The 25,362-nt window shown below is 36.9% G+C and overlaps 1 protein-coding gene across 1 annotated transcript in view; it reads right to left on the reverse strand.

The window, feature by feature from the left end:
- The window catches only part of VPS35L (VPS35 endosomal protein sorting factor like), a 50,146-nt gene that overhangs the window by 7,167 nt on the left and 17,617 nt on the right, over positions 1-25,362 (reverse strand). Inside the window, 14 exon segments of the mRNA XM_027654745.1 lie at positions 1,733-1,898; positions 3,389-3,528; positions 13,546-13,660; positions 14,324-14,401; positions 15,165-15,263; positions 17,163-17,226; positions 19,537-19,617; positions 20,630-20,715; positions 21,038-21,100; positions 21,755-21,835; positions 22,261-22,314; positions 22,659-22,775; positions 22,971-23,082; positions 25,125-25,171. Of these exon segments, the coding sequence (XP_027510546.1) occupies positions 1,733-1,898; positions 3,389-3,528; positions 13,546-13,660; positions 14,324-14,401; positions 15,165-15,263; positions 17,163-17,226; positions 19,537-19,617; positions 20,630-20,715; positions 21,038-21,100; positions 21,755-21,835; positions 22,261-22,314; positions 22,659-22,775; positions 22,971-23,082; positions 25,125-25,171 (1,303 nt within the window).

Here is a 25,362-nt window from a genome sequence, read left to right on the forward strand (position 1 = left end):
TAAAGAGCTATGCATTTGTTTGCTACTGAAAACACCAGCTATTGATAGGAGACCACATGTGGAAGTTATAAAATTACCCTCCTCCATGAAACACAAACAGAACAGTGTTGTTTAGGTGCCTACCTACTATGTCCTTTTGATTTTAGGAACAAAACACCGAAAAGAATCTTCTAGCTTAAAGCCAGTCCTGTATTCCTGGATGCAGCCAGGCTCAAAAATATCTGCTAGACTTAATGCAAAACAACATATAGTGTGAATTTTCACTTTTTCCACAGAGATAGTGCCCCCATCACTTTAGAAGAGTATGGCTATCATCTTCAATGGCAGCAGGATTAGGCCAAATAGTTTGTTTTACTTTGTGAAAACAAGATTTTCAAAAGAAACTGCATTTTAATTTTTTTTTGTCCTTAAAATAAAACCATGATTACCTCAAAGTCACGGATAAAAATTCAGAAAGTGCATTTTCTGATTCAAAGACCTTAATGATTTTTTGGAGGGAGAGAGCTCTTGAAGTTTTTAGAGCTTATATAATTGTGATTTTAAACATGTCTTTTGGCCTAATTTATTTTATTTTACTATGAAATAGGTTACAAGAAATTCATAGATTTAAGTGTAGTCTAGGTAGATCAGAAAGCACGAAAGATAAAAGATGATCTCCTGTTTCCAAGTAAACTTGATTTTAAGAAGCTGAGGTACATGGTGCATCATCCTACTACAGGGTAAAAATTGCAATTTATATTTCCATGCTTGTCTCCATTATAATCTCCATTATAATTCCAATTTCTCATTTTAGGATTATGCAGCTATTTTTGTCATATAAAAAATTGAGTGAAAGAAAAAGCAGCTAAACCACACTTCCTTACAGAATTTGAAGAGCAGATTTACTGCAGAGTAGTAGTTCAACTGACAGCTATTTTCTGTGCTGCTAACTGCAAGAGATATTTTGTCATGGGTGGTAACTCTGACAGACTATTCACCAGAAGAACTGCAGAATATATTCCAGTCTGCCTCTCTGTGAAAGCCCTGTGCAACTAAAAGAAAAAGTCAAAGTAGCTTGGCCTCTCTGACTCACTAACCTTCCAGTATGCTTTAAAAGACTCAGTTATTACTCTATCTTAATTTAGTAATCTATAATCAGAAGAGAAATACTCAAATTTTAAAGCATATCAAAATATTATTGCAAAAAAAGATGATAGCTATTTTATAAAATGTAAAATCTTTAGAATTTTCTAGCTATTCTGAAGATTTTTATAAATTATCACCACAATTTCCAAAACTGGAAGCCTTCTTTCAAAGCAGCAAATACATCACTTAAATAAAGGAGACTAGGCTTTACATTCTGAAAACTGGAGTTGTTAATAAATGTGAATGAAACACCAATGATAAGTATAAATCAAGTTGATACTTTAGACTAAAAAAAAACCCCTCCATATTTTTAAAGTTCTAATATTTACTTGAATAGTTCACAGTTACAAGCATTTGCACCACCACCACCAGGAGCAAACTAAGTAACCCACTCTGCACAGATTCACTTTAAAGAACAGACTGTGCATCTGATCAGGAGCCACCTCCTGTGATTATTTTAAGTTACAATACCTGGAACTGGATAGAAAAATATCCCATTCTGTAAGTCTGACTACCATTGACCTTCATTGATGAGGTACAGTGGTCACACAATACTACAAATTGCATGGTGGGAACGCCAGGACCCAGAGCCCCCCTCAGGAGTTACCTTTATCTACATGGTAGATATATGCTTCTTGAGTCATTGCAGACAGCAGATGCAAAACATTAGTATAAATCCTGACTTTGTCATCGCTGTTATCCTCCCAAGTATAATCCTGGATCACATTTAGTAATCCTCGCACAAGAAACAACACTCCTTGCTCTGGATGGTCCTACAGAAAAGAAAAAAGATAGGTCAAAACCAACACCACAACAACCCCCCAAAAACAGGATTATCTGCAGTCATTCAGTGGTTTAGAGTCACAATATAAGCTCTATAAAAGCAAAACTACAGTATAATTAAAGCTGCCAGCTACTTTTCTCAAGTATGCTTCCTGCGAATCCTTTTAAACATTTGTTCCAGTTTCCATCTAAAATGTCCATTTGACCCATAATCAGAACTTGAACTAGGCAGCCTCCACAAAGTTTTGAAATGCTTTGTTTTCTAGTCACAGGGAAGTAGTATAAAATTAATTGTCAGCTTCTTAACAGCTAAGCCTCTAAAATTAAACACTGGGTAGATTTTTTTAATAAAATCATGTCAGTAAGCTGTAGTATATAACATATAATTATGAGTTTCAGAAGAACACCTACACTGGGAAGTCAGAGTTACAGACAATCAACAATCTTTTAACATGAAAGGAGTAGAAAGATGTCTGCTTTACATAAGCTGGGAGTTTTTGCAAGGAGCTTTAATGCTGCACCAAGCTCATTTCCAGCTGGCAGGTGGTGCAGTGATACCAACACACGTAGGACAAATTACAGTCCACTGAGGACATTTCCTTCTGATCTTTTGTAAAGTAAATAGAAGAAAAAACTACAGAAGCTAAATTCTGAATCCTGGCATCTCATTGCAAGTTATTCTTCATTACTGAATCAGAGGGGTCCGCTGGAATAAGGAGAATGCACTGCTCTGATGAGGAGGATTTGGACAGCACCACACTGTGCTGCTTCACCAAACATGTAGTCAAATTAAAAAGGAAGGAGAAAACTATTAGGAACATTTCAGTGAGGAGGAACAACCTACTTTTTCCAAGAACAAATGAATATACCTCAAAATTTTTTTTTCTAGTCTTCCACATTAATTTACAATTTTCCCTCATCTTTTAGCTATAGCTGAAAATATTGGAGGAAAATTCTCTCTCTCTCTCTCTCTCTCTCGCAATTTGACAATTAGTTAAAAATTGGAAGGGTGTAGAATGGTAGTACTTTGTGAAATATTCATCAGAAGAAGAAGGTTATGCCAAAACACATCTTCTAAATATTGTTTTCACTCAAATTATTAGGCAGCCGATAACAAAGTTACTGAAACTAATAGAAACTAGAGCTCTGTATTTTTCCCCTGCTAAGGTATTAGATTTTTTTGAGTGCTTAGGTAACAAAACAGTAATTGATGTTTACACAATTAAATGACATTTCATTCTACCCCCAATCTAGTTAAGTGCAAGGTGCTACCGAGGCACCTCCTCCTTCACAGCTTCTGCCTCCCCATTTTCCATTGGGGTGAGTGATTTTGCAGCCAATGACCAAATCAGTTCACCTTGCTCATAGAAAACTAATCACTGCATCTGCCACTCCAGAACTCCAGTCTACTCTAAATTTTTCAACAGGAAAGTCAAAATAGTCTACCAGCCTGTGTGCTGTTCATGCACACACAACTTACCGGAACAACTAATAACGTGGAAAAAAAGTTACAAAGGAATTCCAGGAGGAAGGCATCAGACGGTCGCATCTTTCCATCTACACTGATCATTTTTGGCACTTCAGGAACAAGGCTCACTGCAGCTTTGAAAAAAGCATCAGCTACAAAATAAAACCAGAGTTGCTGTATTATCACTTCAGCTGCAATGGCAGCCGCACCTGTGGCCCAATGACTGCTCTGAGTTTGATCCCAACAGATTACAGAAAATGAACCTGTGATTAACTGCAAAGAAACTCAAGACTCAGCAATCAAAATCTGTGGTAATTCAAGTGATGCTGTTTCTTCAAAAGAAATTCTCACCTCACTCAAGACTTTTGAAATTAGAACTCCTCCCTTTTGTGAAATAAGGGGACATCATCATTTCACATATAATAATAAATAATATTAGGTAATAATATATACTAATAATATATAATAAAGAAATTACCACATGATCAAAATTGACTTATCTAAAGAAGTGCTTATGCCAGGAGGATGGGGAATCCAAAGGGGGAAAAAAAGGTTCATGCTATCTTTACCAATTCATTCACAAAAAGCTGTTAAAGTAATAAGGAAGTACTGACAACTTCATTTCTCTAATTATTTATAATCATTAAAAGTAAAATACTAATACAGTACCAGAACCTGAGGTATTGCTAGTTACCTAGATAAAAGACTTCTTTCCAAGAATCACAATACAGGAACTAGAGAAACCATCCACCACTGTGGCCTTGGCAAAATAGCTAGTAAGAAGTTTTTCATGACTCTTTATTATATCTCTAATCTTACAAAAATAAAAATTCCAAACACTAGAACATCTATTCCTTGGGTTATTAAAATTCACAAATTAAAAGCAACAATATTTTCCCTCTTACACTAGATGACCCCCTATATATGCTGAGTTCACAAAAAATTTCTGACAGCAAAATTTCTGACATGCAAAACATTGTTTTGCACTTTCTTGGCTACATTTCAGAATATCCAAGTATCCACATCTCACTCGAGTTGTTTAGCCATATACTCCAAAGCATCCTTCTGAATTAATGCCGTATCTTTATTTTACAGGAACAGGTACCAAGGCCATGAAATCAGATTTCATCAAAGAGAAAAGAGAGTTCTTGGTGAAAGCAAAGAGGTGTTACGTGGCTGGGATGGAGATACCACTGACAGGCAGGCATGGACATTTCCAGGAGTGCAGCTTGCTCTGGAAAAATTCATTTGAGACTCCAAGAAAATTTGCTAAATATAGTACCAACTGATATCTAATTTAAGCTTATGAGGAATACCAGGGAAACATGTGCTTTGGAAAAACTGTAGTTCTTCTGACTCTCTTTTCAGCACATGAGGGTTCAAGCCTTTCTGAACTTTTCAGTGCTTAGAACACAGACCCCTTCTGTCACACATCGTACCTCCTTTTATTCTGCACATTTATTTTGAGGTGAAAGAATGTTTTTTATTTATTTCAAACAACATACAAGTTTAGACAGCCAACCCAAAAGAAGGTAAGTAATCTTTCTCTGAGCTTTATTAGAGGAAGGAAAGTAGCAGCAGATGTTCATTCTAGCACAAGCAAATGAATCGCTGTCACTTCCACAGTTGTCTCAGCAGAAAAAAAATAAAAGTGTATGTCCCACATCACCATACAATAAAAACATGTGACCAGACAAACGAAAAATGTGCCTCAGAGAACAGTCTGCATACCAAAGTACCCGTGCCTGTGCAGAGAACACTCCTGTTATGAAATAACTTCAGAAGGCAGGACAAGAATGACCTGAGCAGCAATCAGTCTGCACAGTGAAAGAGAAGAGCTGCTAATACCTCACCCTAATTTACTGCTCTCCCAGCAATCACAGTCCTACACATTCTCCTCTAAACTTCTGCCCTAATGCAAACCCAAACCCTCTTATCTTCACTTCGAAAAACTGAAATTTGATTCAATTTACTTTTCTGGCCCTCCTGCTGTTGCTGTGAATGAGAACTGCCTTCTCATCTGGCTGGGCAGCTCCAGAGCCAGGAGCTCCCTCATTAACTGGTTGGGAAGAGCAGCATGCCCAGCTCCTCTGCAGGTGAGTGCTGCTGGAATGAGGAGAGACCTGCCCACACCACAAACAGCTCACCAGGCCCTGCCTGGGCTGCCACAAGTTCTGCTGCACTTCCATCTTTTTCTTCCCAGAGCAGCTGCCCCTGGGCTGTCTTCACGTGGCTGCTGTCCCTGGTCACTGCCAGAGTCACCCTGCAAACCCCACATACTGTCACTGTCCCAGCACAATGGAAAGACTGGGGGGCTCTTGTCCCACACTTTTAATCCTTGTTTCTTGCCTTTTTCCTCCTGCTTTCCCTCCAATGCAACAAGGCAAGTCAAAAAAAGCAATACAGCACAAACCAGTTGTATTTTACTTTGGTACATCCGCTAGTCCTGGCAAAGGAAAATATGTTCATTTTGCTACAAGTCCTGCCAATCTTTGCTAACCACAAAATGGCTTTATGCTGGAACACTAAAAGCACATTTATCCAAGATATATGTGCTTCATAAAAAGCAAAAATAAATGCATATTCATGTGAAGGTTTTTATTACAGACTGCAGAAAGCTACTTGTCCTCCAAACACTATTCACTTGCAGGGAGGTGTCAGTATGCATCACATGCTCTGATTTTGAAGAAGAAGTTCACTAAACAGGGTGTCACAGACCTGCTATTTTCTTCAGAAGTATGAAATGAGCATCAGTGTTTAATTCTGAACTACCTTAACTACAAGGTTATGCAATGGTGCTTTCTCTGTATCTTTAAAAGTCAACTTTTAAAGCTATTACTGTAGAGATGTTTTAAAACAAAACCCTACACTGCTTTTCCTGGCTTCCAAAAGGTATAAGGAACCACTTAAAAAGCATCAAAAACCACAATGATGTTATATTTGTGATTAAAAAAAAAAAAAGGTAAAAAAGGCTTCTTCTGACAAAAGGTGCTGTTTTCTTATCTGCCTAAAGTACAACACTGCTTCTAAAGTGACCCCCTGTTAAACTGGATAAGGGGAGAGCAGCCTGTGCACTACAACAAATCACCATGATGAAGCCTTCCCAGACTGCTGTTAATATCTTGTGCAGTGCTCCGAACATAACATACTTCATGCTTCGCTACATTTATCCTTTCACAGCAGCTCCTTCATTTTGGTTGACCATAATCCTATAAATCTTTCCCCCAAGCATACATGCTGACCTTCAGGCTACAAAAACTAACAGTCTTGGATAAACAAGTCAGCACTTCCAGGAATACTCTACTACACAAGGAAAAGCAAGTGATATTGGTGTTGGATGTTTTGCTGTTGACAATATTCATGGTGGCACATTTACACACACAGTTAATTATACCTACAAACAATTTTATTTACCTCTATATATTTCTATATATCAATCTCTTTAGATATAAAAATTCAGCTTGCATTGTATTTGCTGCATCTGTGATAGCCAATTAAACTGGACAAATTTAGGATTTCAGGCAGGCAAAAATTCAAGAAGGAACAAAGCCATTAGAGAAGGGAAAACAATTAAGCTCCTTAAGTCCACCTTCAAAGAGCAAAAGGGAGCGAGCTTGACATACCTACTCAAACTATTTTTAGTCCCGGGTACAATTACACCAGGCTGAGTCCACCCAAAGGACAAAACCAGGGACCATACACAAGCCTTCTGCATTCCACACCACTGTCATGTCTTACAACACTGTCAAACCTAATTTAATACTCTGAAGATTTTGCTTCCACACCTGACAGATGCTGGTAATTCAATGAAGCCTTGCACTCCAGTGCAAAAAAATTAATGGGAAGCAATTGTGGGGGTTTTGTTGCCTTAGTTTTTCTGTTAAAGAAATTAATCCATTACTGTTTTGACAACCAAGCGTTGCAAACATATGAAACACCTTCTCCTCACATTAATGAGGTCACTGTGAGAGTTCTGCCACATTGTTGAAATGTGGATTTCCCTTGAACTACTGAACATTATTCTCCATCTTAAAATTATCTGCACATCACTTCCAGTCCAGAAACTACAAAGAATTATTTGAAGTAACAAAGCTGATATCAGAAAATGAATGCCCTGCTGCTTGGTGGACTGGAATGTACTGTGTTAATTCATACTATGAATTAGCTGCAGATAAAAAGCTAGTTATGTGGATGAAGCCTGCTAGAGCCAGTTGTAGGCATAGCTCAAGTAGAGGTTGTTAGCAAGGCCTTAGTACTTCCAACAGCACACAGAGGCATAAGTGGAAGGGAAGATGTGTACAGGGAGATGACACAGGATGAGCCAGGACACTGGACACAAGATATTTTATTCTTAAGTTGCAGTCAGTAAATGCAACACACAGCATCATTACCTCCCCAAAAAACACCACAAATTTCAGCCTGCCTCTCTGCATTCCACGTAATCCCTAAAGACTGAGGTAACACATCTAAAGAAAGCTCCACTAGAAATACTGGAAATTTTGAAATAAGAAATGCTATAGGTAAATACTAGGTTTCTCCTCGTTATTATGAGGTGAAAAAAAAAATCAAATGAACAGCCATATGGAAAAACATGATACAAGGCTGAAGTCAATATGGTATTTGCAGAGAGAAATCATTCCTCAGAAGTTTCTCAAGTTTTCCAAAGAACTACCAAGTTTATGTTTAAAAGTAACTCAGTTAATAAAAATACCTGGATTTAAAAAAATATTTAAGTGTTCCTTATAGAAAAGGCTCTTTAAACAACTAAGCTGACAGAAGATGAGGAAAGTCCTCACGAGGATACATAACAATAAAAGATGGGGTGGGCAGGGAAAGGAGTGGGAATAAAAAGGTTTCACAGTGGAGCAAAAGGATTACTGCATTCCTTAAGGTTTTGCAGAGACATGTCCTTATGATGAGCTGGGAGGTGACAATGTTTGCAGACTAGTCTGGAACGCGAGTGCAAAGCATCACAGATGGATCTCATGATTCTGAGCAATAAAGCAGCAGATGAACTCTAATATTAGTAAGGCATGTGGGGAAAGAAACAGCCCTTGCTATAAGTGCAGAAAGATAAGCTCTAAATAGGCTATTTACGCTTGTGAAAGATTTTGGAGTCATTATAGATGGTTTCCTGAAAACTACATCCTAAACAGCTGTCGAAAAGGCAAGGCAATTATAGGAATCATTAGGAGAGTAATGGAACACTGAGGTGTCACTGTATCATTTATATAACTGTTGTGCATTTATATCTGGAATACAGTCCTGATCTTCCCATTTCCAAAGGGACAAAAAGATTAAAAAGGTGCTAAGGCAGGGAACTGTTTCCTTATTAGAAAAGACTATACTGACAACAAATTCTTCAGAACTTACCAACTCCATCATCTCACAGACAGCAAGAAAATGAATTCAGAATGACTGAATTTTGCTCAGTATCACTTGGAGATGAGCTGCAAGCTCTAAGACATTCAGCTAACAGGTAACTGTGGAACTCACTGTCACATGAAGTTACAAAGGTCAAAAAGTAAAGATTTATTAAAAAAATTAAATTCCTAAGGATTGGTCCATTTATTTTATTAAGTACTATGGTCCATACACAAGCTTTGTTGAAGGATGTATTTAGATCACCTGCAGCTGAAAGCCAAGAAGCATCATTATACATTAGTGTTTCCTGTAGGTTCCCTTAGTAGATGCTACTAGACACTTTCAAAAACAGGTCATGGGCTAGACAGACTTGAAGAACTGACAATCTGATATAAAATACCAGTCTGAAAAGCTTACAGAGACAGAGATGTCATCTCTCTCACATCATATGGAAAAGCTATTGGCTGGGATAAAGAGAGGAACAATACAAAGCTCAGGGAATGAGAGAAGTTTCCAGCTATGGAAATCCCAGGTAACAGTACAATTCATAATTCTGTTCAAATAAAGTAACATTTAGCATTACTAATAATTACTAGTAAGGAAAACAGTATCTCACCACTTTTCCTCAAAGCTCCTTTGCTACCTTCAAGGAAAACAGCATTTAAAAACATAACAGAGACAACATACAGTGATCTCACCAGAGGAGCAATAGCTAAGAAGTCCCAAAATCTGTAATCAGGAAAATCTCTTCAAATTTTTACTTCTCTAAATTCTTTCCCCCAAATTCTCTCTATTTATATTATTCAGATCTATGAAGATTTTAGGAGATTAGGAAAAAACAGTAAAAATGGTTATCTAATGCTACTGAGAAAATACTCTCAAACATTAACAGACTATGATTTAAAATTACTTATTAGATTTTCCATACCATACTTTCTCCAGAGTTTGGCTGAAGCCTGTCATATTTAGAGAACATTCATGGAAAAGTAACATATTCTGCAGTAGAAAAGAAATTACTTTTGCAATCTACTAGGTGAAACTGTGTTTCAGCTACAATTGGACAACAGAACAAATGCCTAGAAGTACATTAAGCACTGTATGCTTCAGAATTAAAATCCACATTTGGCAAACAAAAAGGTCTGCATCAGTTGTTCTGAGGGACAGACTCCGTTTTTATAATTTTATGTTTGACAGTATCCCACTGAAATTAGTCACATAGAATCAGTTGAATTACCCTATTCACTCAGCATGTTACTTCTGAAGTGAGGCAAGGATTTCACAGCCTTTAAAACAAAACTGCTGCTTAACACACACTACCAGAAAGTTACGTCATCTCCACCCACCTGCTGAATGCTGTGACCAACAATTAAAAACTCATGCTGTCTGTTCTCTGACAGACAAAAGTAGCATTTCCACAGGGAGGAAATACGTGCAATTAAAATAATACCTATATCTCAGAAATCCAGAGGACTGACACAACGGAGCATGCTTTTAATCTCAATTTAGTCTCAGCACTCCCCATGGCAGGAAGCATGACTGATGAGAATTTATTCCTCTCAGCATGCAGTGTTTAGTGGCTCAGCTAAAAAAATGAAAAGCCCCCCTCTGTAAAATCTCCTTTTCAAAGGTGAGCTCTTAATAGGTTCTCCAGAGGTACAAACTATGCATCCAGGACAAAAACACCTAAAACATTTTAAACATAATTACAGATTCATTTTATTTAAAGCAGCTCCTGGGAGCTGGAGACAAAAGAGACAATAGCCATGTTCAATACATACTGAACAGCATGTCCAGACAGACATCCATCAGTGTATTAAGACTGGAATTTCATGAGCCTATAAATTCACATTTCTGACCCAATTTCATTGTATTAAAGAAAATCTATTCCAAGAAAGATTACTGTTACAGTTTTCTAATACTGAAGTATTTGGGTGAGTTCAAACACTTGATTTGTGTGGCAAATCCCAGCAGGCAAGGCTCAGATTTGATAGAGGAAATGGGAATAGCAAGACACTAGGACTGACAGCCTACTACTGCTGCCCCTTGAGACTGGGAATGAGGTAAAACCAAACTCCTCCAGTTATAAGCAGATTAGCTGTGGCTCTCCAGTTGCTGGTAGTTTATCAGTGCAATCCTCAGACTCATAAACTTTATTTATTGTTATGACTTGCAGATCCTCTTTATAAAAATAGCAATATTTTTAATTCCCCTTATCTACCCCAACACATAATTCTGCTCCTTTTTCAAGTTAGATACATTGCCAATTTAGAGAAATCTCCCTATTGCCAACAGAAGTTGTGGAACTCAATTTTGTTATGTGTTTAAGTGAAAACTCAACTCACTGAAATAGCTAGACTCCCTCATAGGAACTTAAAATTAAGAAAAACCCAAGAATTTAAGTTGTTAAAAACAACAGCTGGAATCTTTAAAGACAAACTGCACACACACACCCCCATGCACGCTCCACTGCTGACTGAGTTATCACATCAGGTACATTACCTTTCAGTTTTATTTCTCTGCACAATTTTAAACCAATTAAGCTAATCCAAATCAGCATGAAATAAGGGTTACAGACAAAGCACAATTTCACTTCCTGGCCTAATGGCAGCATTAATTGCACACTCTTAAATCTTCACTTCATGCTGCACTGGTTTTAGTAGATCGGTGTCTAACTGGCATCAGTTAACTCAGTAAACTGACTGGATTGAAATTTGCTGTTATGAATTAATCAGTACTTCTTACCTCTTCTTACTCATTCAGTTAGGATACAGATTAAAATGTGTTAGGAGTAACTTTCAAGGACACATTATCTGACTTCAGTGCATCAGCATATGGAAAGACAAAAAATGTCCCAAGACAGTGCCTAACTGGTTAACACATGCTAAATTACTCATGCAAGTGATGTCTCTGAATACAAATTATACTCAAAATAGCTTTTCTAAGGAAGTAAAAACAGTGTGTAATGATAAAACATGGTAAATGAAGTGAGTTACTGAACACCAGAGTTTTGCACATGCTTCATTTTAATAAAACTGGAGATGAACAAAATGCTCCTCTCTCAAGCTTGTGGGCCTAAAACTCAGGAAAGTGTGGTTAATAAACCTGCAGTTTAGAGACTGAGTTCATAATACTTTGCATATACCTGTGACCATAAAAGATTTCAGGATGGGGATCCTGTAATTGTTTAGTGAGTGCATTGTGTTCACATGTCAAACAGCTGTGCACATTCATAAAACTCTCACATTGAAAAATCTGGACAATTGTTGGGGCCCAGGAGTCTCACTCAGAGTAGACTTGGATGACAAAAGTACTGAAAAAGCAGTTTAGAAATTCAAAGATTATTAAATAACAGAGTGGGCCCCAACATGGGCAGGGCATAATCCTCGAAGATCAAACATTACAGAAAAACTGCTTTGTATTTGCTTCCAACAAGAGAGGCACTGCAACACAGCAACAAGAACAGAAATTGATACACAGGATAAGGTAAACTGGTCAATTAAACAAAATGCCAGGGGAATAAAAAGCGAGTCCAATTTTTGTAAGCTCTGTTATCTACAAAGAAACTGCACAATACTAATTGCACAACAACAGACTTTGCAGATCTTTTATTTGCACAACATACTTGGACACAACAGCCAGCTTTAGTCTAAATCCCTCTGCTTTGCTATGTGGGCAACATCAGATTCAAAACAAAGAAATACAACAGTCACCCTGCACTAAAAAGTCTTAATCAGCATCCTAAGTCAGCTTGTTTGTGCAGCTGGAACTTGCTGGTAAATGCAGAGCTTGGAAAACAAGCTCTCGTGAAGAAGCACAGAGAATTAATAGTAGCCACAACAAAAGATCTTGCAAAGCAATCCAATTTATTACTCTCACAGCTCCACTGAAAACATGTAAAGGAAAAGCATTTGCCATCAGAGAGCAGACATTTAAAATCAGGATTAAAAATTGCAAAACAAAGTAGAATGACATCATTTTAAAAAGGAAAAGAAAAATACTGCAAGCAGTTAAAAGTATGAGAAGATTTTCAGAATAGGTAACTGTCTGTGACATGAACGGGAACAAGATCATATTAAATGGCAATACAGACTTAATGCTCATTCTGGTGCCAGAATAGCTCCCATTTTTTTCCCCGAATCACATTTTGTCAGAATTTCCAATTACTTAACATTGAGCTAACAGAATGGCTGAAAACTGTGCTCAGAGCCTGGTTCAATCACTAATTTAGATTGGAAAAAAAAGAAAATATATTTTTCAACCTTCATATGATCTGGTATCACTCCATTGTTTCACTCTGCTGTAGTGGCACATTTTCTTGGCTAAGCATTTATCACACATCTGCTTCAATACCAAGTTTCTGCTGTTCCTGACCTAACTTCTAATTCTTTTCCAGTTCCTTGCAGAGTTTTGTCAGCCTGTGAACTACTACACAGATGAACTAGTTTCTTTTTCCACAGTTACAATAAAGCACATCATTTATGATTAGAGTGCTTGCATAATTATGCAGGAGAAAAACATTCCACACTTTCCATAACTCCTAAGTAATTTAGGATAACCTACCTCATAGCCAGGACTATCTTAACTATAGTCAGCTGTCTTGGTTATTGAGATCACAGGATTTGTGTTAGAATTGAAGAACTGTTCTAATATGACAAGTTTTTACTCTAACAGTGCCTGAAACAGGGGCTGTATGTTAATTACATCATAAATATACATATGATTTAGCATTTCAACCAAGTTATAATTCACAGCTAGAAATATTTCTGAAATAAGAGATCCTTTAAACAGACAAATTCATGCCTTACCTTGTGAAAGGCACTGATTTGCCAGAGCAACCTGTCCAGAGTGTAGGTACAGATTAAGACGTGTGAAGATGCTGCTCAGAGATGGAATTGTAATGAAGCAGAAGGCAACACAAGCCTAAATCAAACAAAAAAAAAATTAAACTGAATAAAGTTCCTATCTCATAGTTATAGCAATCCTTACTGATTTTATACACAATTAAGGAATCAAAATCTGTAGATTTTTTTCAGGTTAGAAGAAATGAACACAAGCATTTGGCACAGCCTGTGCATAGTTCAGAGCACATCTGACCATATCTATACAGAATCAGAGGCACTAAAGCCAAAAGGAGTCCTGCATTTGAAATTCAAATACTGATTTCAGCATATCAACTCTGATATTACGAGACAGAAGTTTGAATATATTTTGTACCCCATCTCCCATTCTCTCTGTGATTGAGTTACACAGAAATCTGGTATTTTATTTTAAATATAAATTGAAAAGCTGAGCTTTCTAGAATTCACACAAACAGCTCTCCCACGAGCCCTCCTTTGGAGAGGGAGTCAAATCTTGCTGCTCTTTTTCAATACAAAGCTGCTATTAGATGGTTTGGGTCTTTTATTTCTTAAACAGCAGCATTACCTTTAGAGAGGAAAGAGAGATGGTAATGAGAGAAAATGAGACTACAAACAGTGTCAAAAAATACTAAGAAACTAGTTTTTCAAAAATCATAAACTTAGGTGTCAGCAAATAGTGTTCTCTGCAAAGAAAGCAGGCTCAAAGTTTATTAGTGAGACCTACCCTGACAAATGCAGCAGTCTTTCTGGAATGATTTCCTTTCATCACCTTTCTTGTTTCCATTGCTAGTTGGTTCACAGACTACACATAAAAGCCAAAAGAAAACCATGAAATAAAATGCACAGCCCCAGTGGCAAATAACAAACTGCATGTTTTACTGCATGCATTTAGAGAACAGCAAGAGCCAAAAGGAACTCTGATACAGGGTGCCCTCACTGTATTATTTAGTTTTTACTTGGAGAATTTTAGTGACTGTCCCTTAAAGCAAATATGACTTATTGATTTATTCAAGCCTTTAGCCTATCCTTTGCTTCCCAGCTATAGTGCTGTCACCTCTTTCCTAGCATAACAATAGTGATTTCTAGCTAACACACTGATTAAAAAGCCAAAACACTAAAAATATTTAAGAGAAGATACAATGTTCCAAAGGAATCAGATGCAGCTAATGCTTACCTGTGACTCAATACAGAAAAGGGATTAACCTTCCCAATCAGAGCAGGATTGTGCCTGAATCTGCAGCCAGACACAGTCTAATCTCTCCTAGATGGAGGATTATAGAAGAGAGAACCCAAATTCTAAATGCACAAAAGGGCCATTTATTTTATTAGACATGAAATCTCTTGTAGGATAGCCTGTTTTCTTTGTTGCAATGATACCATGTGTGCCTGTCAAGCAAGAACTTCAGTGTTTAGAGTGATAAAATCAGAGATGAGGTCAAAGTTTACTTTATAAACACCTGATAAAAATACTTCAGACTTATTTTGCCATATAATCTGACCAGGGAATGGGACATCTGCAAACATATCCTCACTTATTAAGGAGATGTAGATAAACTGTGGCTTACATGAATCAGCTGGACTAGAACAGGCTCCAGATTGCAAAACATTGACCTGGCTTCAACATAGAAACTCAGCTGTTGTTCAAAGTCACGGCCAAATGAAACCTAGAAAAGACAAAAAACCCCCAGATTTTACCATGGTAGGCCATTAACTTTAAGATATATAAAACTGTGTGTGCAGATTAACCATAGATATTCAAAAGTCAAAATCCACATATAGTGGTAAGAAAAAAACCCATCAGTAACAACAAAATAGCACCTGGATAATCTCTGTCCTTTTAACCTTCTGCAATGCTTAACTTTCAGGCAAACATAAAAGATTTACTGGTGGGGTTTTTTGTCTGTATTCCACATGGTGTTCTAGACCAAGTATTTATCAAGAATACAAAATTTAAGTCCTAGGTTTGCAAAGTGTTCTCAAAACCAGCAGAACTCTTGACTCTTTATGGAAAAGGGACAAAGACCTTGTTTTGATCATACTTAAAAGGCAAAACAAAAAAAAAACCAGAAAAACAGAAATAGACCTGTGGATCTGTATTCAAAGTCCTGTAATTTCTAGTTGAGAAAGGGGTTTCAAGAGAAAATAGCATTTTTCCTAACTAGATAGAGAGAAAAGCAGGTTTTCCTCGAGTTTGGTTAATAAATACTTGCTTATATAGTATGGCAAAAGCCTGCAACCTTGTATTCTGGCAGGAAAGAAGTCAAAAAAACAACCCTTGTGTGAGAACACCCTACTTCCAACCCTCTAGATTTAAAAAAATCCAAGTGCTGTCAGCTGGAGTGTCTCAGCTGTCAATTAAAAGCCTTCCATGAGAAACAGTCTCCAGGCAGTCTGTGTTTATGTATTCTATTGGAATTTTTTTCTAATAGAAGTAAAGATTGCATTATTTATTATTTTCCAAGTCATATGTAAAAGATTTTTTTTTTACAAAATTAGAATAAAATTTACATTCAATTCATACAGCAAAAGATCAAAGAAACTGCACCAGAAAACAAAGGATTGCTTCTCACATTACAGACAACTGTTTTCACCTTTCCTCTATTTGTACAACTGCTGATTCTTGAGTCCCAGTCCCAGGAAAACTCCTCTAGAAATACAAATTTTTCCACAAAAAGACTGACTGTAGGGATGACTGTTACAACTGCTTTTCCCTTCATATCTTAATGTGTGCTGGTTTAAAATTCATAACTAGTCATTTTGCTGCTATGGGATTTTTCCCCCCCCTAAACCAAGACTATCAAGCCACATCAAATTTTATTCAATGTGAGAAATCCTCCTAAAGGAAACTATACAATATTATATCGTATAAAAAGCTTAATAAAGTAAAACTATATTAAAGCATATTAATTAGCAAATTATTAGAGCTGAAGAAAAAAACAACCATCTAGAATTGCAACAAAGAGGACAAGTAGAGACAGAGCCTGTCAGCCAGATGTGAAAGAAAAACCAAGCATTGAGTACATTGTTAGAGAACAAAAAAAGCCTGACAAAGTCTCCCTAAAAAAACCTGACATCTCAAAACCAGAGAACAACAGAAGATTTTATTAGGATAAGGGTTAAAAACTAATTTCAAGGTAAAAGACCTGGAGTTCTTGTGGGACTACTAATTTAATGATACAAATTATCTTATTTGTAAATTAAGATAAACAGGGATAAGAATAACATACGAGTCATATTTATTTTGTGTTTCTTAAAACTGGTTTTGGTTCCATTTAGAGCTGGGTAGTGGAACTTCATTCAGATGAATCAGTGACCTCTCTGATGCTAAAACAGACAAGATTTCAATTGCTGTTTAACTTTTAAATCCTTGCCACATTTTACAGGAGATTTACAAAAATAGCAGAAAATACAATTAAATAAGCAATGTATGCACTTTAAACATTGATATTGCATCAGACACACAGGCTCTGATTCAGCCACACAGGCATCTGTTCCTCATGGGGATCTCAGGAAAATCCAAGCTCTAAGGTAAACCCCCACAGTTGCACACAACTGTCACTCACCATTTTTATGAATCCATTTATCAGAGCTGCTAACATTCTTTTCTCATCCTCAAGTGTTAGTGCACTGGAAGAGAAAATTTGTATGGTAAATTTTAGAATAGTACTTATTAAAGGTTCAAATTATACATAATATTTTATATAACATTATGTATAAAACTGATTTTAATATGAATATCACCAAGTCAACCATGCACCAAATTAAATTCCAGATTTAAAAAAAAAAAAAAAGGTAAAAAAATTTCTAAGAGTGTCTTTAGATCTACAAAAACTCAGATTTGGGCCTGAGGAGAAGGAAGCTTAGCTAATGTTCTTTACTGTAGCAAACAAATGGCTTCAGTCTTGTGTTGCAACATGAGAACTTGAGTAGGAACTGACTCCAAAAGCCTAAAGAAACTAGTAAATCTATTCCTAGAAGAAAGTTACCCTATTTAAGGGATAAAGTTTTTAAAATAAACTTTAAATAGTATATGTAAAGTGTATTTATTTTTAAAACAACATTAGTTCATTGTTTGGTTTGGGATTTGTTTTGTTTTGTTTAGGGTTTTTTGTTCTAACTAACCTTGCCTCGGAACTTAAAAGATAATTAACATCACCTTCTTACACTGCTGCTTTTTTGATGTTTTAGTAAGAACTGAAGTGATATGTAAAAAGAAGTTTCTTTTCAAGATTATCACAGATACCTGTTCTTTAGCAAGAGTCCAAAATCTGATTTGAAACAAATTTACATCACATGAAAATCCAGTAAATCAAACCCGTTTCACTGAAAATGGATGAATAAAAAGTTAAACAATTAACTATTACAATTTAATCCTCTTACTATTATATGCTTGGCTCCAGCTTTGACCTTTGGTGTATCAGTTACCAATTTCCTACTCAGACACCAGATGGGAAGAGAACAATAGTTTTATTATACAAATTCAGTAAAGGAGGAAAGAAAACCTCAGCATGATTAGCTCATTAGTGCATTGCCAGTCAAAAGAGTCAACTGATGGGCTCTGAAAGGCTCAGAAGGTCTGTAATGAGATCTCCAGCTCAGTTACAGGTTTCCAGTTCAATTCTGAATCAGACTCCTACCAGTCTAAAGGCTGTTACCCTCCAACAGCTGTTATGGGGGTCAGTGAGCCCCACACAGTGGGCTGGGATTTTCCTGAACCAGGATGCAAAGATAGATGCAGGAGTTGCTTCAAAAAAATTAGAATTTATGGTGATTTACCAACAGAACCAAGGCAATTATGTACACCATCTTATCTCAGCTAAAGGAACTGCTGGTTTAAGGGATTTTAAAAATCCCAGTAAACTATCAAATTGTTTTGGCAAAATGTCAGAGGCAGCACCAAATAGGGATTGTCATAAACTGCTTTATTTCTTTTCTTAATAAGCTGGTTTAGGTACAATATATTGTTGTATTTAAAGGCTGAAGTGGCTTTTAGTGCAACATACAGCCAAATAAGGTGCTTTCACCCAAAATAAAGCAATCTAGCTGGTATAAATTGGAATTACATGCCAAATATTACTTCCTTAATGGCAATAAATCTTGCATTCATGACCTATCAAGGCCAAGAAAGTTATAAGTTCCTTTGCAGCATCTGCCATACTAAGAGGCTCTGGGCTCAGAGTGCCAAAAGAAACTGTGCCCAAGAGGAAAAAAGAGGAGATTTGTGCTCCTGAGACCATTGTGATTCTGGCTCTATTTTCAGTTAGACAAAGATTTTGGTGTGATTTTTGCAAATTACCTACAAACCACAACATCATCCACACTGCACAGTGGCTATTGAAACAGTGATGGTGCAACAGGGCACCCAGGATCTCTAACAACCTCAGCTTTCAAAGTCAAGGGGAAAAGTGAAGAGAAGGATTTAGGGGAAAGATATAGATGGTTCAAGAACTTCTCCTTGGTTCTAGCTTCCCCTACACAAGTTCCTAGAAGTCTTCCAGATATTCTTGTAAAGATTTGTAATGGCTGAAAATAGTGGCCAAAAAAAAAAGGTGTAACTGAGTATGGCAATCTGTGCTTTAGGAGCTATGTATTCACTTGAATCTCACAAATAGCTTATTATTCACTACAGCTCAAAGATTACACTGGTTTCACTCATCAAATATTTTTAAGATTGGATTGTGTACTGTCTCTGCTTCACTAGAAAACTCTACAAAGCCGTTGCTGCTTTTCACTTAAAATTCTGCTTCAGTATTTAAAATGCAGCAGCAATTAAAGAGCAAATGGAACATGCTGCCACTTCACTGCACAGCTCCCCCCTCACCACTAATCAGATTCATGTCTTCATCCACCTTGAAGCAAACAGCCCCAGAAACATGAAACTACACCAAGCAGCCAAACTCTGCATAAATGATAGTTATTAGTATAAGTTAATCTTACTTCACAGAATCATGCATCGTCTTACAGATATGCAGAAGAGCATTGAGTATAACAGGATCCTTTGTCGACTCCTGCTGATGCCTAGAAAGTGTTTTAGAAAAAGTGATGAAAAATCCTGCTCTGTCAAAATGAAAAACAATTACTAGAATAACACTGATTTCATGCATAATTCCCGTCGCCAGCACTGTATGACACTACACAAGTTTTATATTCATTGGTGAACCAATAGAACTCCAAAGATCACGTGGTTAATAGATGTAAAATTCCAGCAAATGCCAGTCAAGAAATATTATCTTAATACACAGAGCTGTACTGCCAAGCCACAGAATCTGACTCCTTAAGGGACACAAGCCACAGGATCTGACTCCTTCAGGGGCACAGCAAGCCAGACATGTGATACATTGAGGCAATCTAAGAACATCAAAACAAAGCAATCCTCGATCTACCAAGATGTAATTTCTCAGCTACTTAGGGACAGCCAGGAAGGATAAATGTCACGTTTAGGTACAGAGGCACACGTGCAGTGCAGCTCCACTAAGATGATTAAGGGGCCACAGCATCTCTCATATGAGCAAAGGCCAAGGGACAGAAGGCTCAGGGGGCTCAGCATTGAATATAAATACCTGAAGGGAAGGTGAAAATTAAAAAAATGTTTCAAGGAACCTGTTAATTATTTGAAAAGGACTGTTTGCTTTTTACAATATTGGAAGATATTTTCATTTTCTAAGTTCATTTCTAACTGTGGCAATACTCCATTACACCAAGGCAACAGTTCTGTGCTGTCACAGCAACTGGAATATGAAATAAATTTCATAAACCAACAAAGGCAAAAAAAAAAGCTCAGAGAACAACTATTCTGTTAACCCACAGCAAGTCAGCATCAGTACAATTACTTCAATTTCAGCTTCCTTTGTGAACAAACAGTCGACCACAAGATTAACAAAACTGACAATTTTCTCTTTTCTTTCCCATAGCCTGGAACACCTTCACCAGCTAAATGGCCTGACTCTTATATACTGACTCTTCCCTAGCATCTTTCAGTAAATTTCTCAGACCCTCCAGAGTGCATTTCACCTTAATAGTCTCCACTTACTTAATAAAAGATTCCATAATGCACTTGCAAACCTCCACTCTCACACTTTCCTTTTGGAACATATCCAGAAATGGTAAGAATTTCTCCTGAAAGTACAAACACATAAACAAGTAAAATTAGGTATGTAACCAAACAACACACTAAACCAATAAATATTTATGCCATAGTAACAAAGAAACTCAAAGAATCTAACAGCCTACTGAAAAAAAAGTACAGAGAATTGGAATAATGAATATTTAAGTACAAGTAGCAGAAAGCTCCCAAAATATTTCTGCACTTACCTACTCGATAATAAGTCCTCCCATTCTGTGAATTTGTAAACAACCTAAATATCCCACTCAGGTAAATTCTCTTGCAGAAACAGAGTAAAATAATTCTTAAAAATGTATTGAACAGAGTATTACTTACCACTGAAAAAAGCAGAGAGAAGTCATAGATATAGGTAATAACTTTCTGAATAATTGATTGCAGCTATAGGGGAAAAAAATTTTTAAAAAAGGAAAAATTATTGTAATGCAAGTTAAATTAAGACTATCCACACCATAGTTAGGCAGATTTTTTCAATTTAAAGTCTCCATGTCCTCCAGCTCTCTGCATTAAAAACTCCAACCAACTAAACAAACAAAAAAAAACCCCAAGCCAGTTTGTTAAATCTTCTTTTGTAGGCACTTTACCTACCCTCCAAGTAACCAGAAAAACCTTCTTCAACTAATCCATATCTCATCTGGCATTTGGTCTCAAGTACTGCACACAGTAATTCACTGAAACCTTAACAATGCCAAGCAGAGATGGATTATTTTATGGTTTACTTCTGTTTAAACAGTCTACCACAATTGCTAATTTCCTTCAGCAAACACCACTGTTGATGTAGGAGTTAACTATTGCTACTCCTAAATACATAAATCATTCAGGTCTAGCATTTCTCAGAACTGAAAGACTGATGAGCAGGGGAAAAAAGCAGGAATAAGTCACAGCATTACAGTGTCCCAAAAGGCTTCCCAAATTACAGCTAGTGTTTAAAAATAAATATTTTGTGGTAAGATTCATCAGTAATGTTTAAGAATTAATTTCATTTAAGAAAATGCACATCAGATTTTTAGAGATTTGGCAAAATAGGTCCTTTACCTGTGGGTAAGCATCTTCAAATGCTCGATCAGGAGTCATGTGTTTGATAACATCAGCCAAAACTGTATTGACCTCTCGTTTCTGCGTGGCAAAAAACAAGGTTACAAAATACAGCAACGAAATCGGCACATAAATCAAGTCACTGAACATCAGCTGAGGTGGATAATTTATTTCCATTTGGAAAAGAATCAGCTTTTTACAGAGCTCTAGTTAAGCCAGGAACTTTAGCCATAGCTCCAGTAAATCCTTACTTAAATTGGTCCATCTGCCATTAAAACAAAAGGATAAGAAATATGCAGTGCTGCGGAGTGGTGAAGCTACAAAGCTGCATCTTTTGTCCCTATTCCTCTTTCATGAAAGGAAACACATTTTTTCATTCACTACTGAAATCCTACAAGCTTATATGGAATAGCCAAAGCTTCTCCATCTCTAATACCAAACTGCTAACACAGCCACTTAGTCTGCATCAGAAAAACTTGAAATGAAACAAAGTAATTTTCACTTACTGTAAAATGTCTGCATGTATACTCCACCCACACTTCAGCACAGTTGATATAATCCTAGAAATACATGTGTCTTGTGATTACCAATATTTACAGGGGGCTACAAGAAATACACTTGCGAAAATTATACTTAAAAGAATTAACTCCTGAGGTTAATGATTCATGCAGACTCAGAAGTTGCTTATATAGAATTACGTTATGTAGAATTCAGCTATGCTTCAGTAGAGCTAAGAAAAGCAGGGATCATATAAAGGTGTTACCAGTCATCACATTTTTTTTGCAACTGTGTGTATCTAAAAAAGCTAAACAATGCCATGCTAAGCATATGCTAATTGAACCATTGGCTGCAATTTTGCCCTAAACCCAGAATCAGTAGTGAAACAGAACAGACAATAACTCACCTGTGGGTTCTTCAGCTTTGTTATAACCTTCCAGGCTTCATTTAATATTTGAAGGCGATCGTTTTCAGGGGGATCAGCCAAGGCCAAGTTTAATCCCAAGGATCGAAAGAGGAGATGCTGGAAGTTAACAAGAAGTTCTAAATTTAAAGCAGAAGATGCACGACCCAGCACTGCTCTAGCAGGTACACTGTGCAGAAAGATTCTGAGATCAAACCACCTTTCATCAAGTGATGTGCAAGTTACATAGGCAACTAGAGCAACTCTTGTCAGGCAAAAAAAAGGATTTGTTACAAATTACATACAAAATTTTACCTTTGGGAATCCAGACTCATCACATTCTTTAATCATGGCAATGAAGTCCATCGACCTCGCAGCGATAAACTCTGCTCTGAACGCCGACATGACTGAATTCAACAGCAAAGCACTGCAATGAACACAGCACAGATCAATACAGCTCAACATCAACTAAAATTTGGTTGTCCCTACATTTACATTACTCTGAACTTCTTAGACTAACAACTGTCCAGCATCTACTGTAAATTGAAAAGACAGGGGATAAGGAGGGAAAATTCCCTACAAATCAAGCTTGCATGGGTGAGGATTAATGGTGCATAAGCAAAACAAGAAAACATAAAGCCAACCTGTAGAATACTTGTTCCACACAGGTGCTTTTGAATCCGTCTTTTTAGCATCAATTTAATAGAAAGATCAAGCAAATCAGGAGTAGATGACACATTTAGAAACTTACTCTTTTTTACTACAGTTCAGAAGAATACTTAGGGAGGGCAAATCCCCACTGAAATTTTTCTCATTGAATTAAATTACGTAAGCATTATAAAAGCCACATTTCTAGCAGCTGCATTGTTAGGATTAAAATAAATCCAAACAGTCATGATCATATGATAACTGGCAATGACATTTTTGGACATTTATGATTAATCATTCGGACACGTATTTGTGCTACTATGAAGCCAAAGTCACCAATGGAAGAGTGAACTCACTGCATTACTGTGACACTCAGCTTACTCAGCCATGAGTTAGGGCAGAAGCTTCCTCATAAAACACCGTGCCCTTCACTAGTCTGAAACAGCCAGTTTGAACACAGGGCAGTTTACCTTGAGGGAAATTCTACGGAGCGCTTAAAATAGCCCAGCACCCTCTGTGTTTCTGCCTGAGCATCAGAGCTCCCATCACAACAGGACTGGAATTTGCATTTTATCATTAGACAAGTACTTCCAGTTCACTTTGCAATACAAGAGAACAGGCTGTCACTTTTCACTTAGATGGTTGCAATGTAGCTCATGGAACATACTGAGATTATTTAAAGATTTATACACTGATGTTTCTTGTTTTCTAATATTTTGACAATCATAAGAAGAAAAAAACCACAGAACTCCACTTTAAAAGAAAGCTACTGTGATCATCTAAACTGGATTATTCAACTTCCCAATAAAAAAGACATGTCCCAAAAACATTACTTTAAAAAAAACCTTCATGATATTCAACATTTTGTCCTTCCTTCAACGAGCAAACAGGAACAAAGAGGAGGCACCTAGTCCATCTTTACAGTGAGAAATTATAAAAGTTGATTTAAAAATAAGTTCCACAAAAGAAACCAACACCTATACAAAATAATTAGTACAACAGAGTATGTGAATCACTTTTCTCTGTATTATGCACTCTGATACAACACCACCTTCACATCATGTTTTTAAAATCACACTTCTCCCCTACACTCCTTAGCTCAGTCACAGAATGCTGGCATTCCTCATCTAAATTCCTCAGTGGCTGCAGAATTGGGCTGTGCAAAGCACATCAGAAAAAAAAATAGGTAGATGAAAACTTTCACAGAACTCAGCCCACCTACCCATTAAAATGCACAGAGTAGCCCATCAGCAGGACAAACTGCATTCACAAAACTCAGCAAGTACACCCAAAACTTTCAGACCAGCCCATCTTCCTGAACTACTCCCTGAAGGTGACTGCCCTGCACATAAACTTCTAGGACACATTTGGGATACTAATTTTAATGTTGAAAAAAGCAGTTGTGTAAATATTACCATCTTCCAAAGGCTGCCAGCTGCTTTACAGCTGCTAAATGTACTTTTGGGCTGACGGTAGTCAGTAGAGGAGAGGAGGAAGGAAAGGGAAGAAAATACAGAAAAATGAAGCACAACCTCGAATCAGAGACATGGCTGATGGAGAACACATTACATATCCTAAATTTTGGGTTAGGAGCCAGAATGCAGCAACCAAGTTAAACTAATTAGTTCTACAAGTAATCTACCATATTTTAGAATTCATTTCTGGAAAACAGATGTTCATAATCATGATTTAGTAAGCTACTGGGAGAATGAAAGCTATACTATGCAACCAAACTGTTTCCAAAAGAGGGAGAGAACTTTATTACAGGGACTCATGGGTACTCTTTACAGACTCCTGTCTTCTACACTGTGCAACACTTACTTGTTCCCCAATTTTTTGCATCTCTCCATCATCTCAGTAAGCAGAACCTGGAAAAATTAGTGATTAGAGATTTTGCAAATAAATTCAGCTTTAATTACTGTAGTGAAGTCTACTAAAAGCTGTTTTAATTATATTTCCAATACATTCCAGTAATCCTGTCTTATCCTGCATTTACAACACAAGAAAACCCCCTGGAATAGGTACAGTGGCACTTTAATCAAAACCACCATTTTATGAA

The sequence above is a fragment of the Corapipo altera genome, unplaced genomic scaffold, assembly GCF_003945725.1.
Source record: "Corapipo altera isolate COAL_440 unplaced genomic scaffold, ASM394572v1 98, whole genome shotgun sequence".
In the NCBI taxonomy this organism is placed as follows: Eukaryota; Metazoa; Chordata; class Aves; order Passeriformes; family Pipridae; genus Corapipo; species Corapipo altera.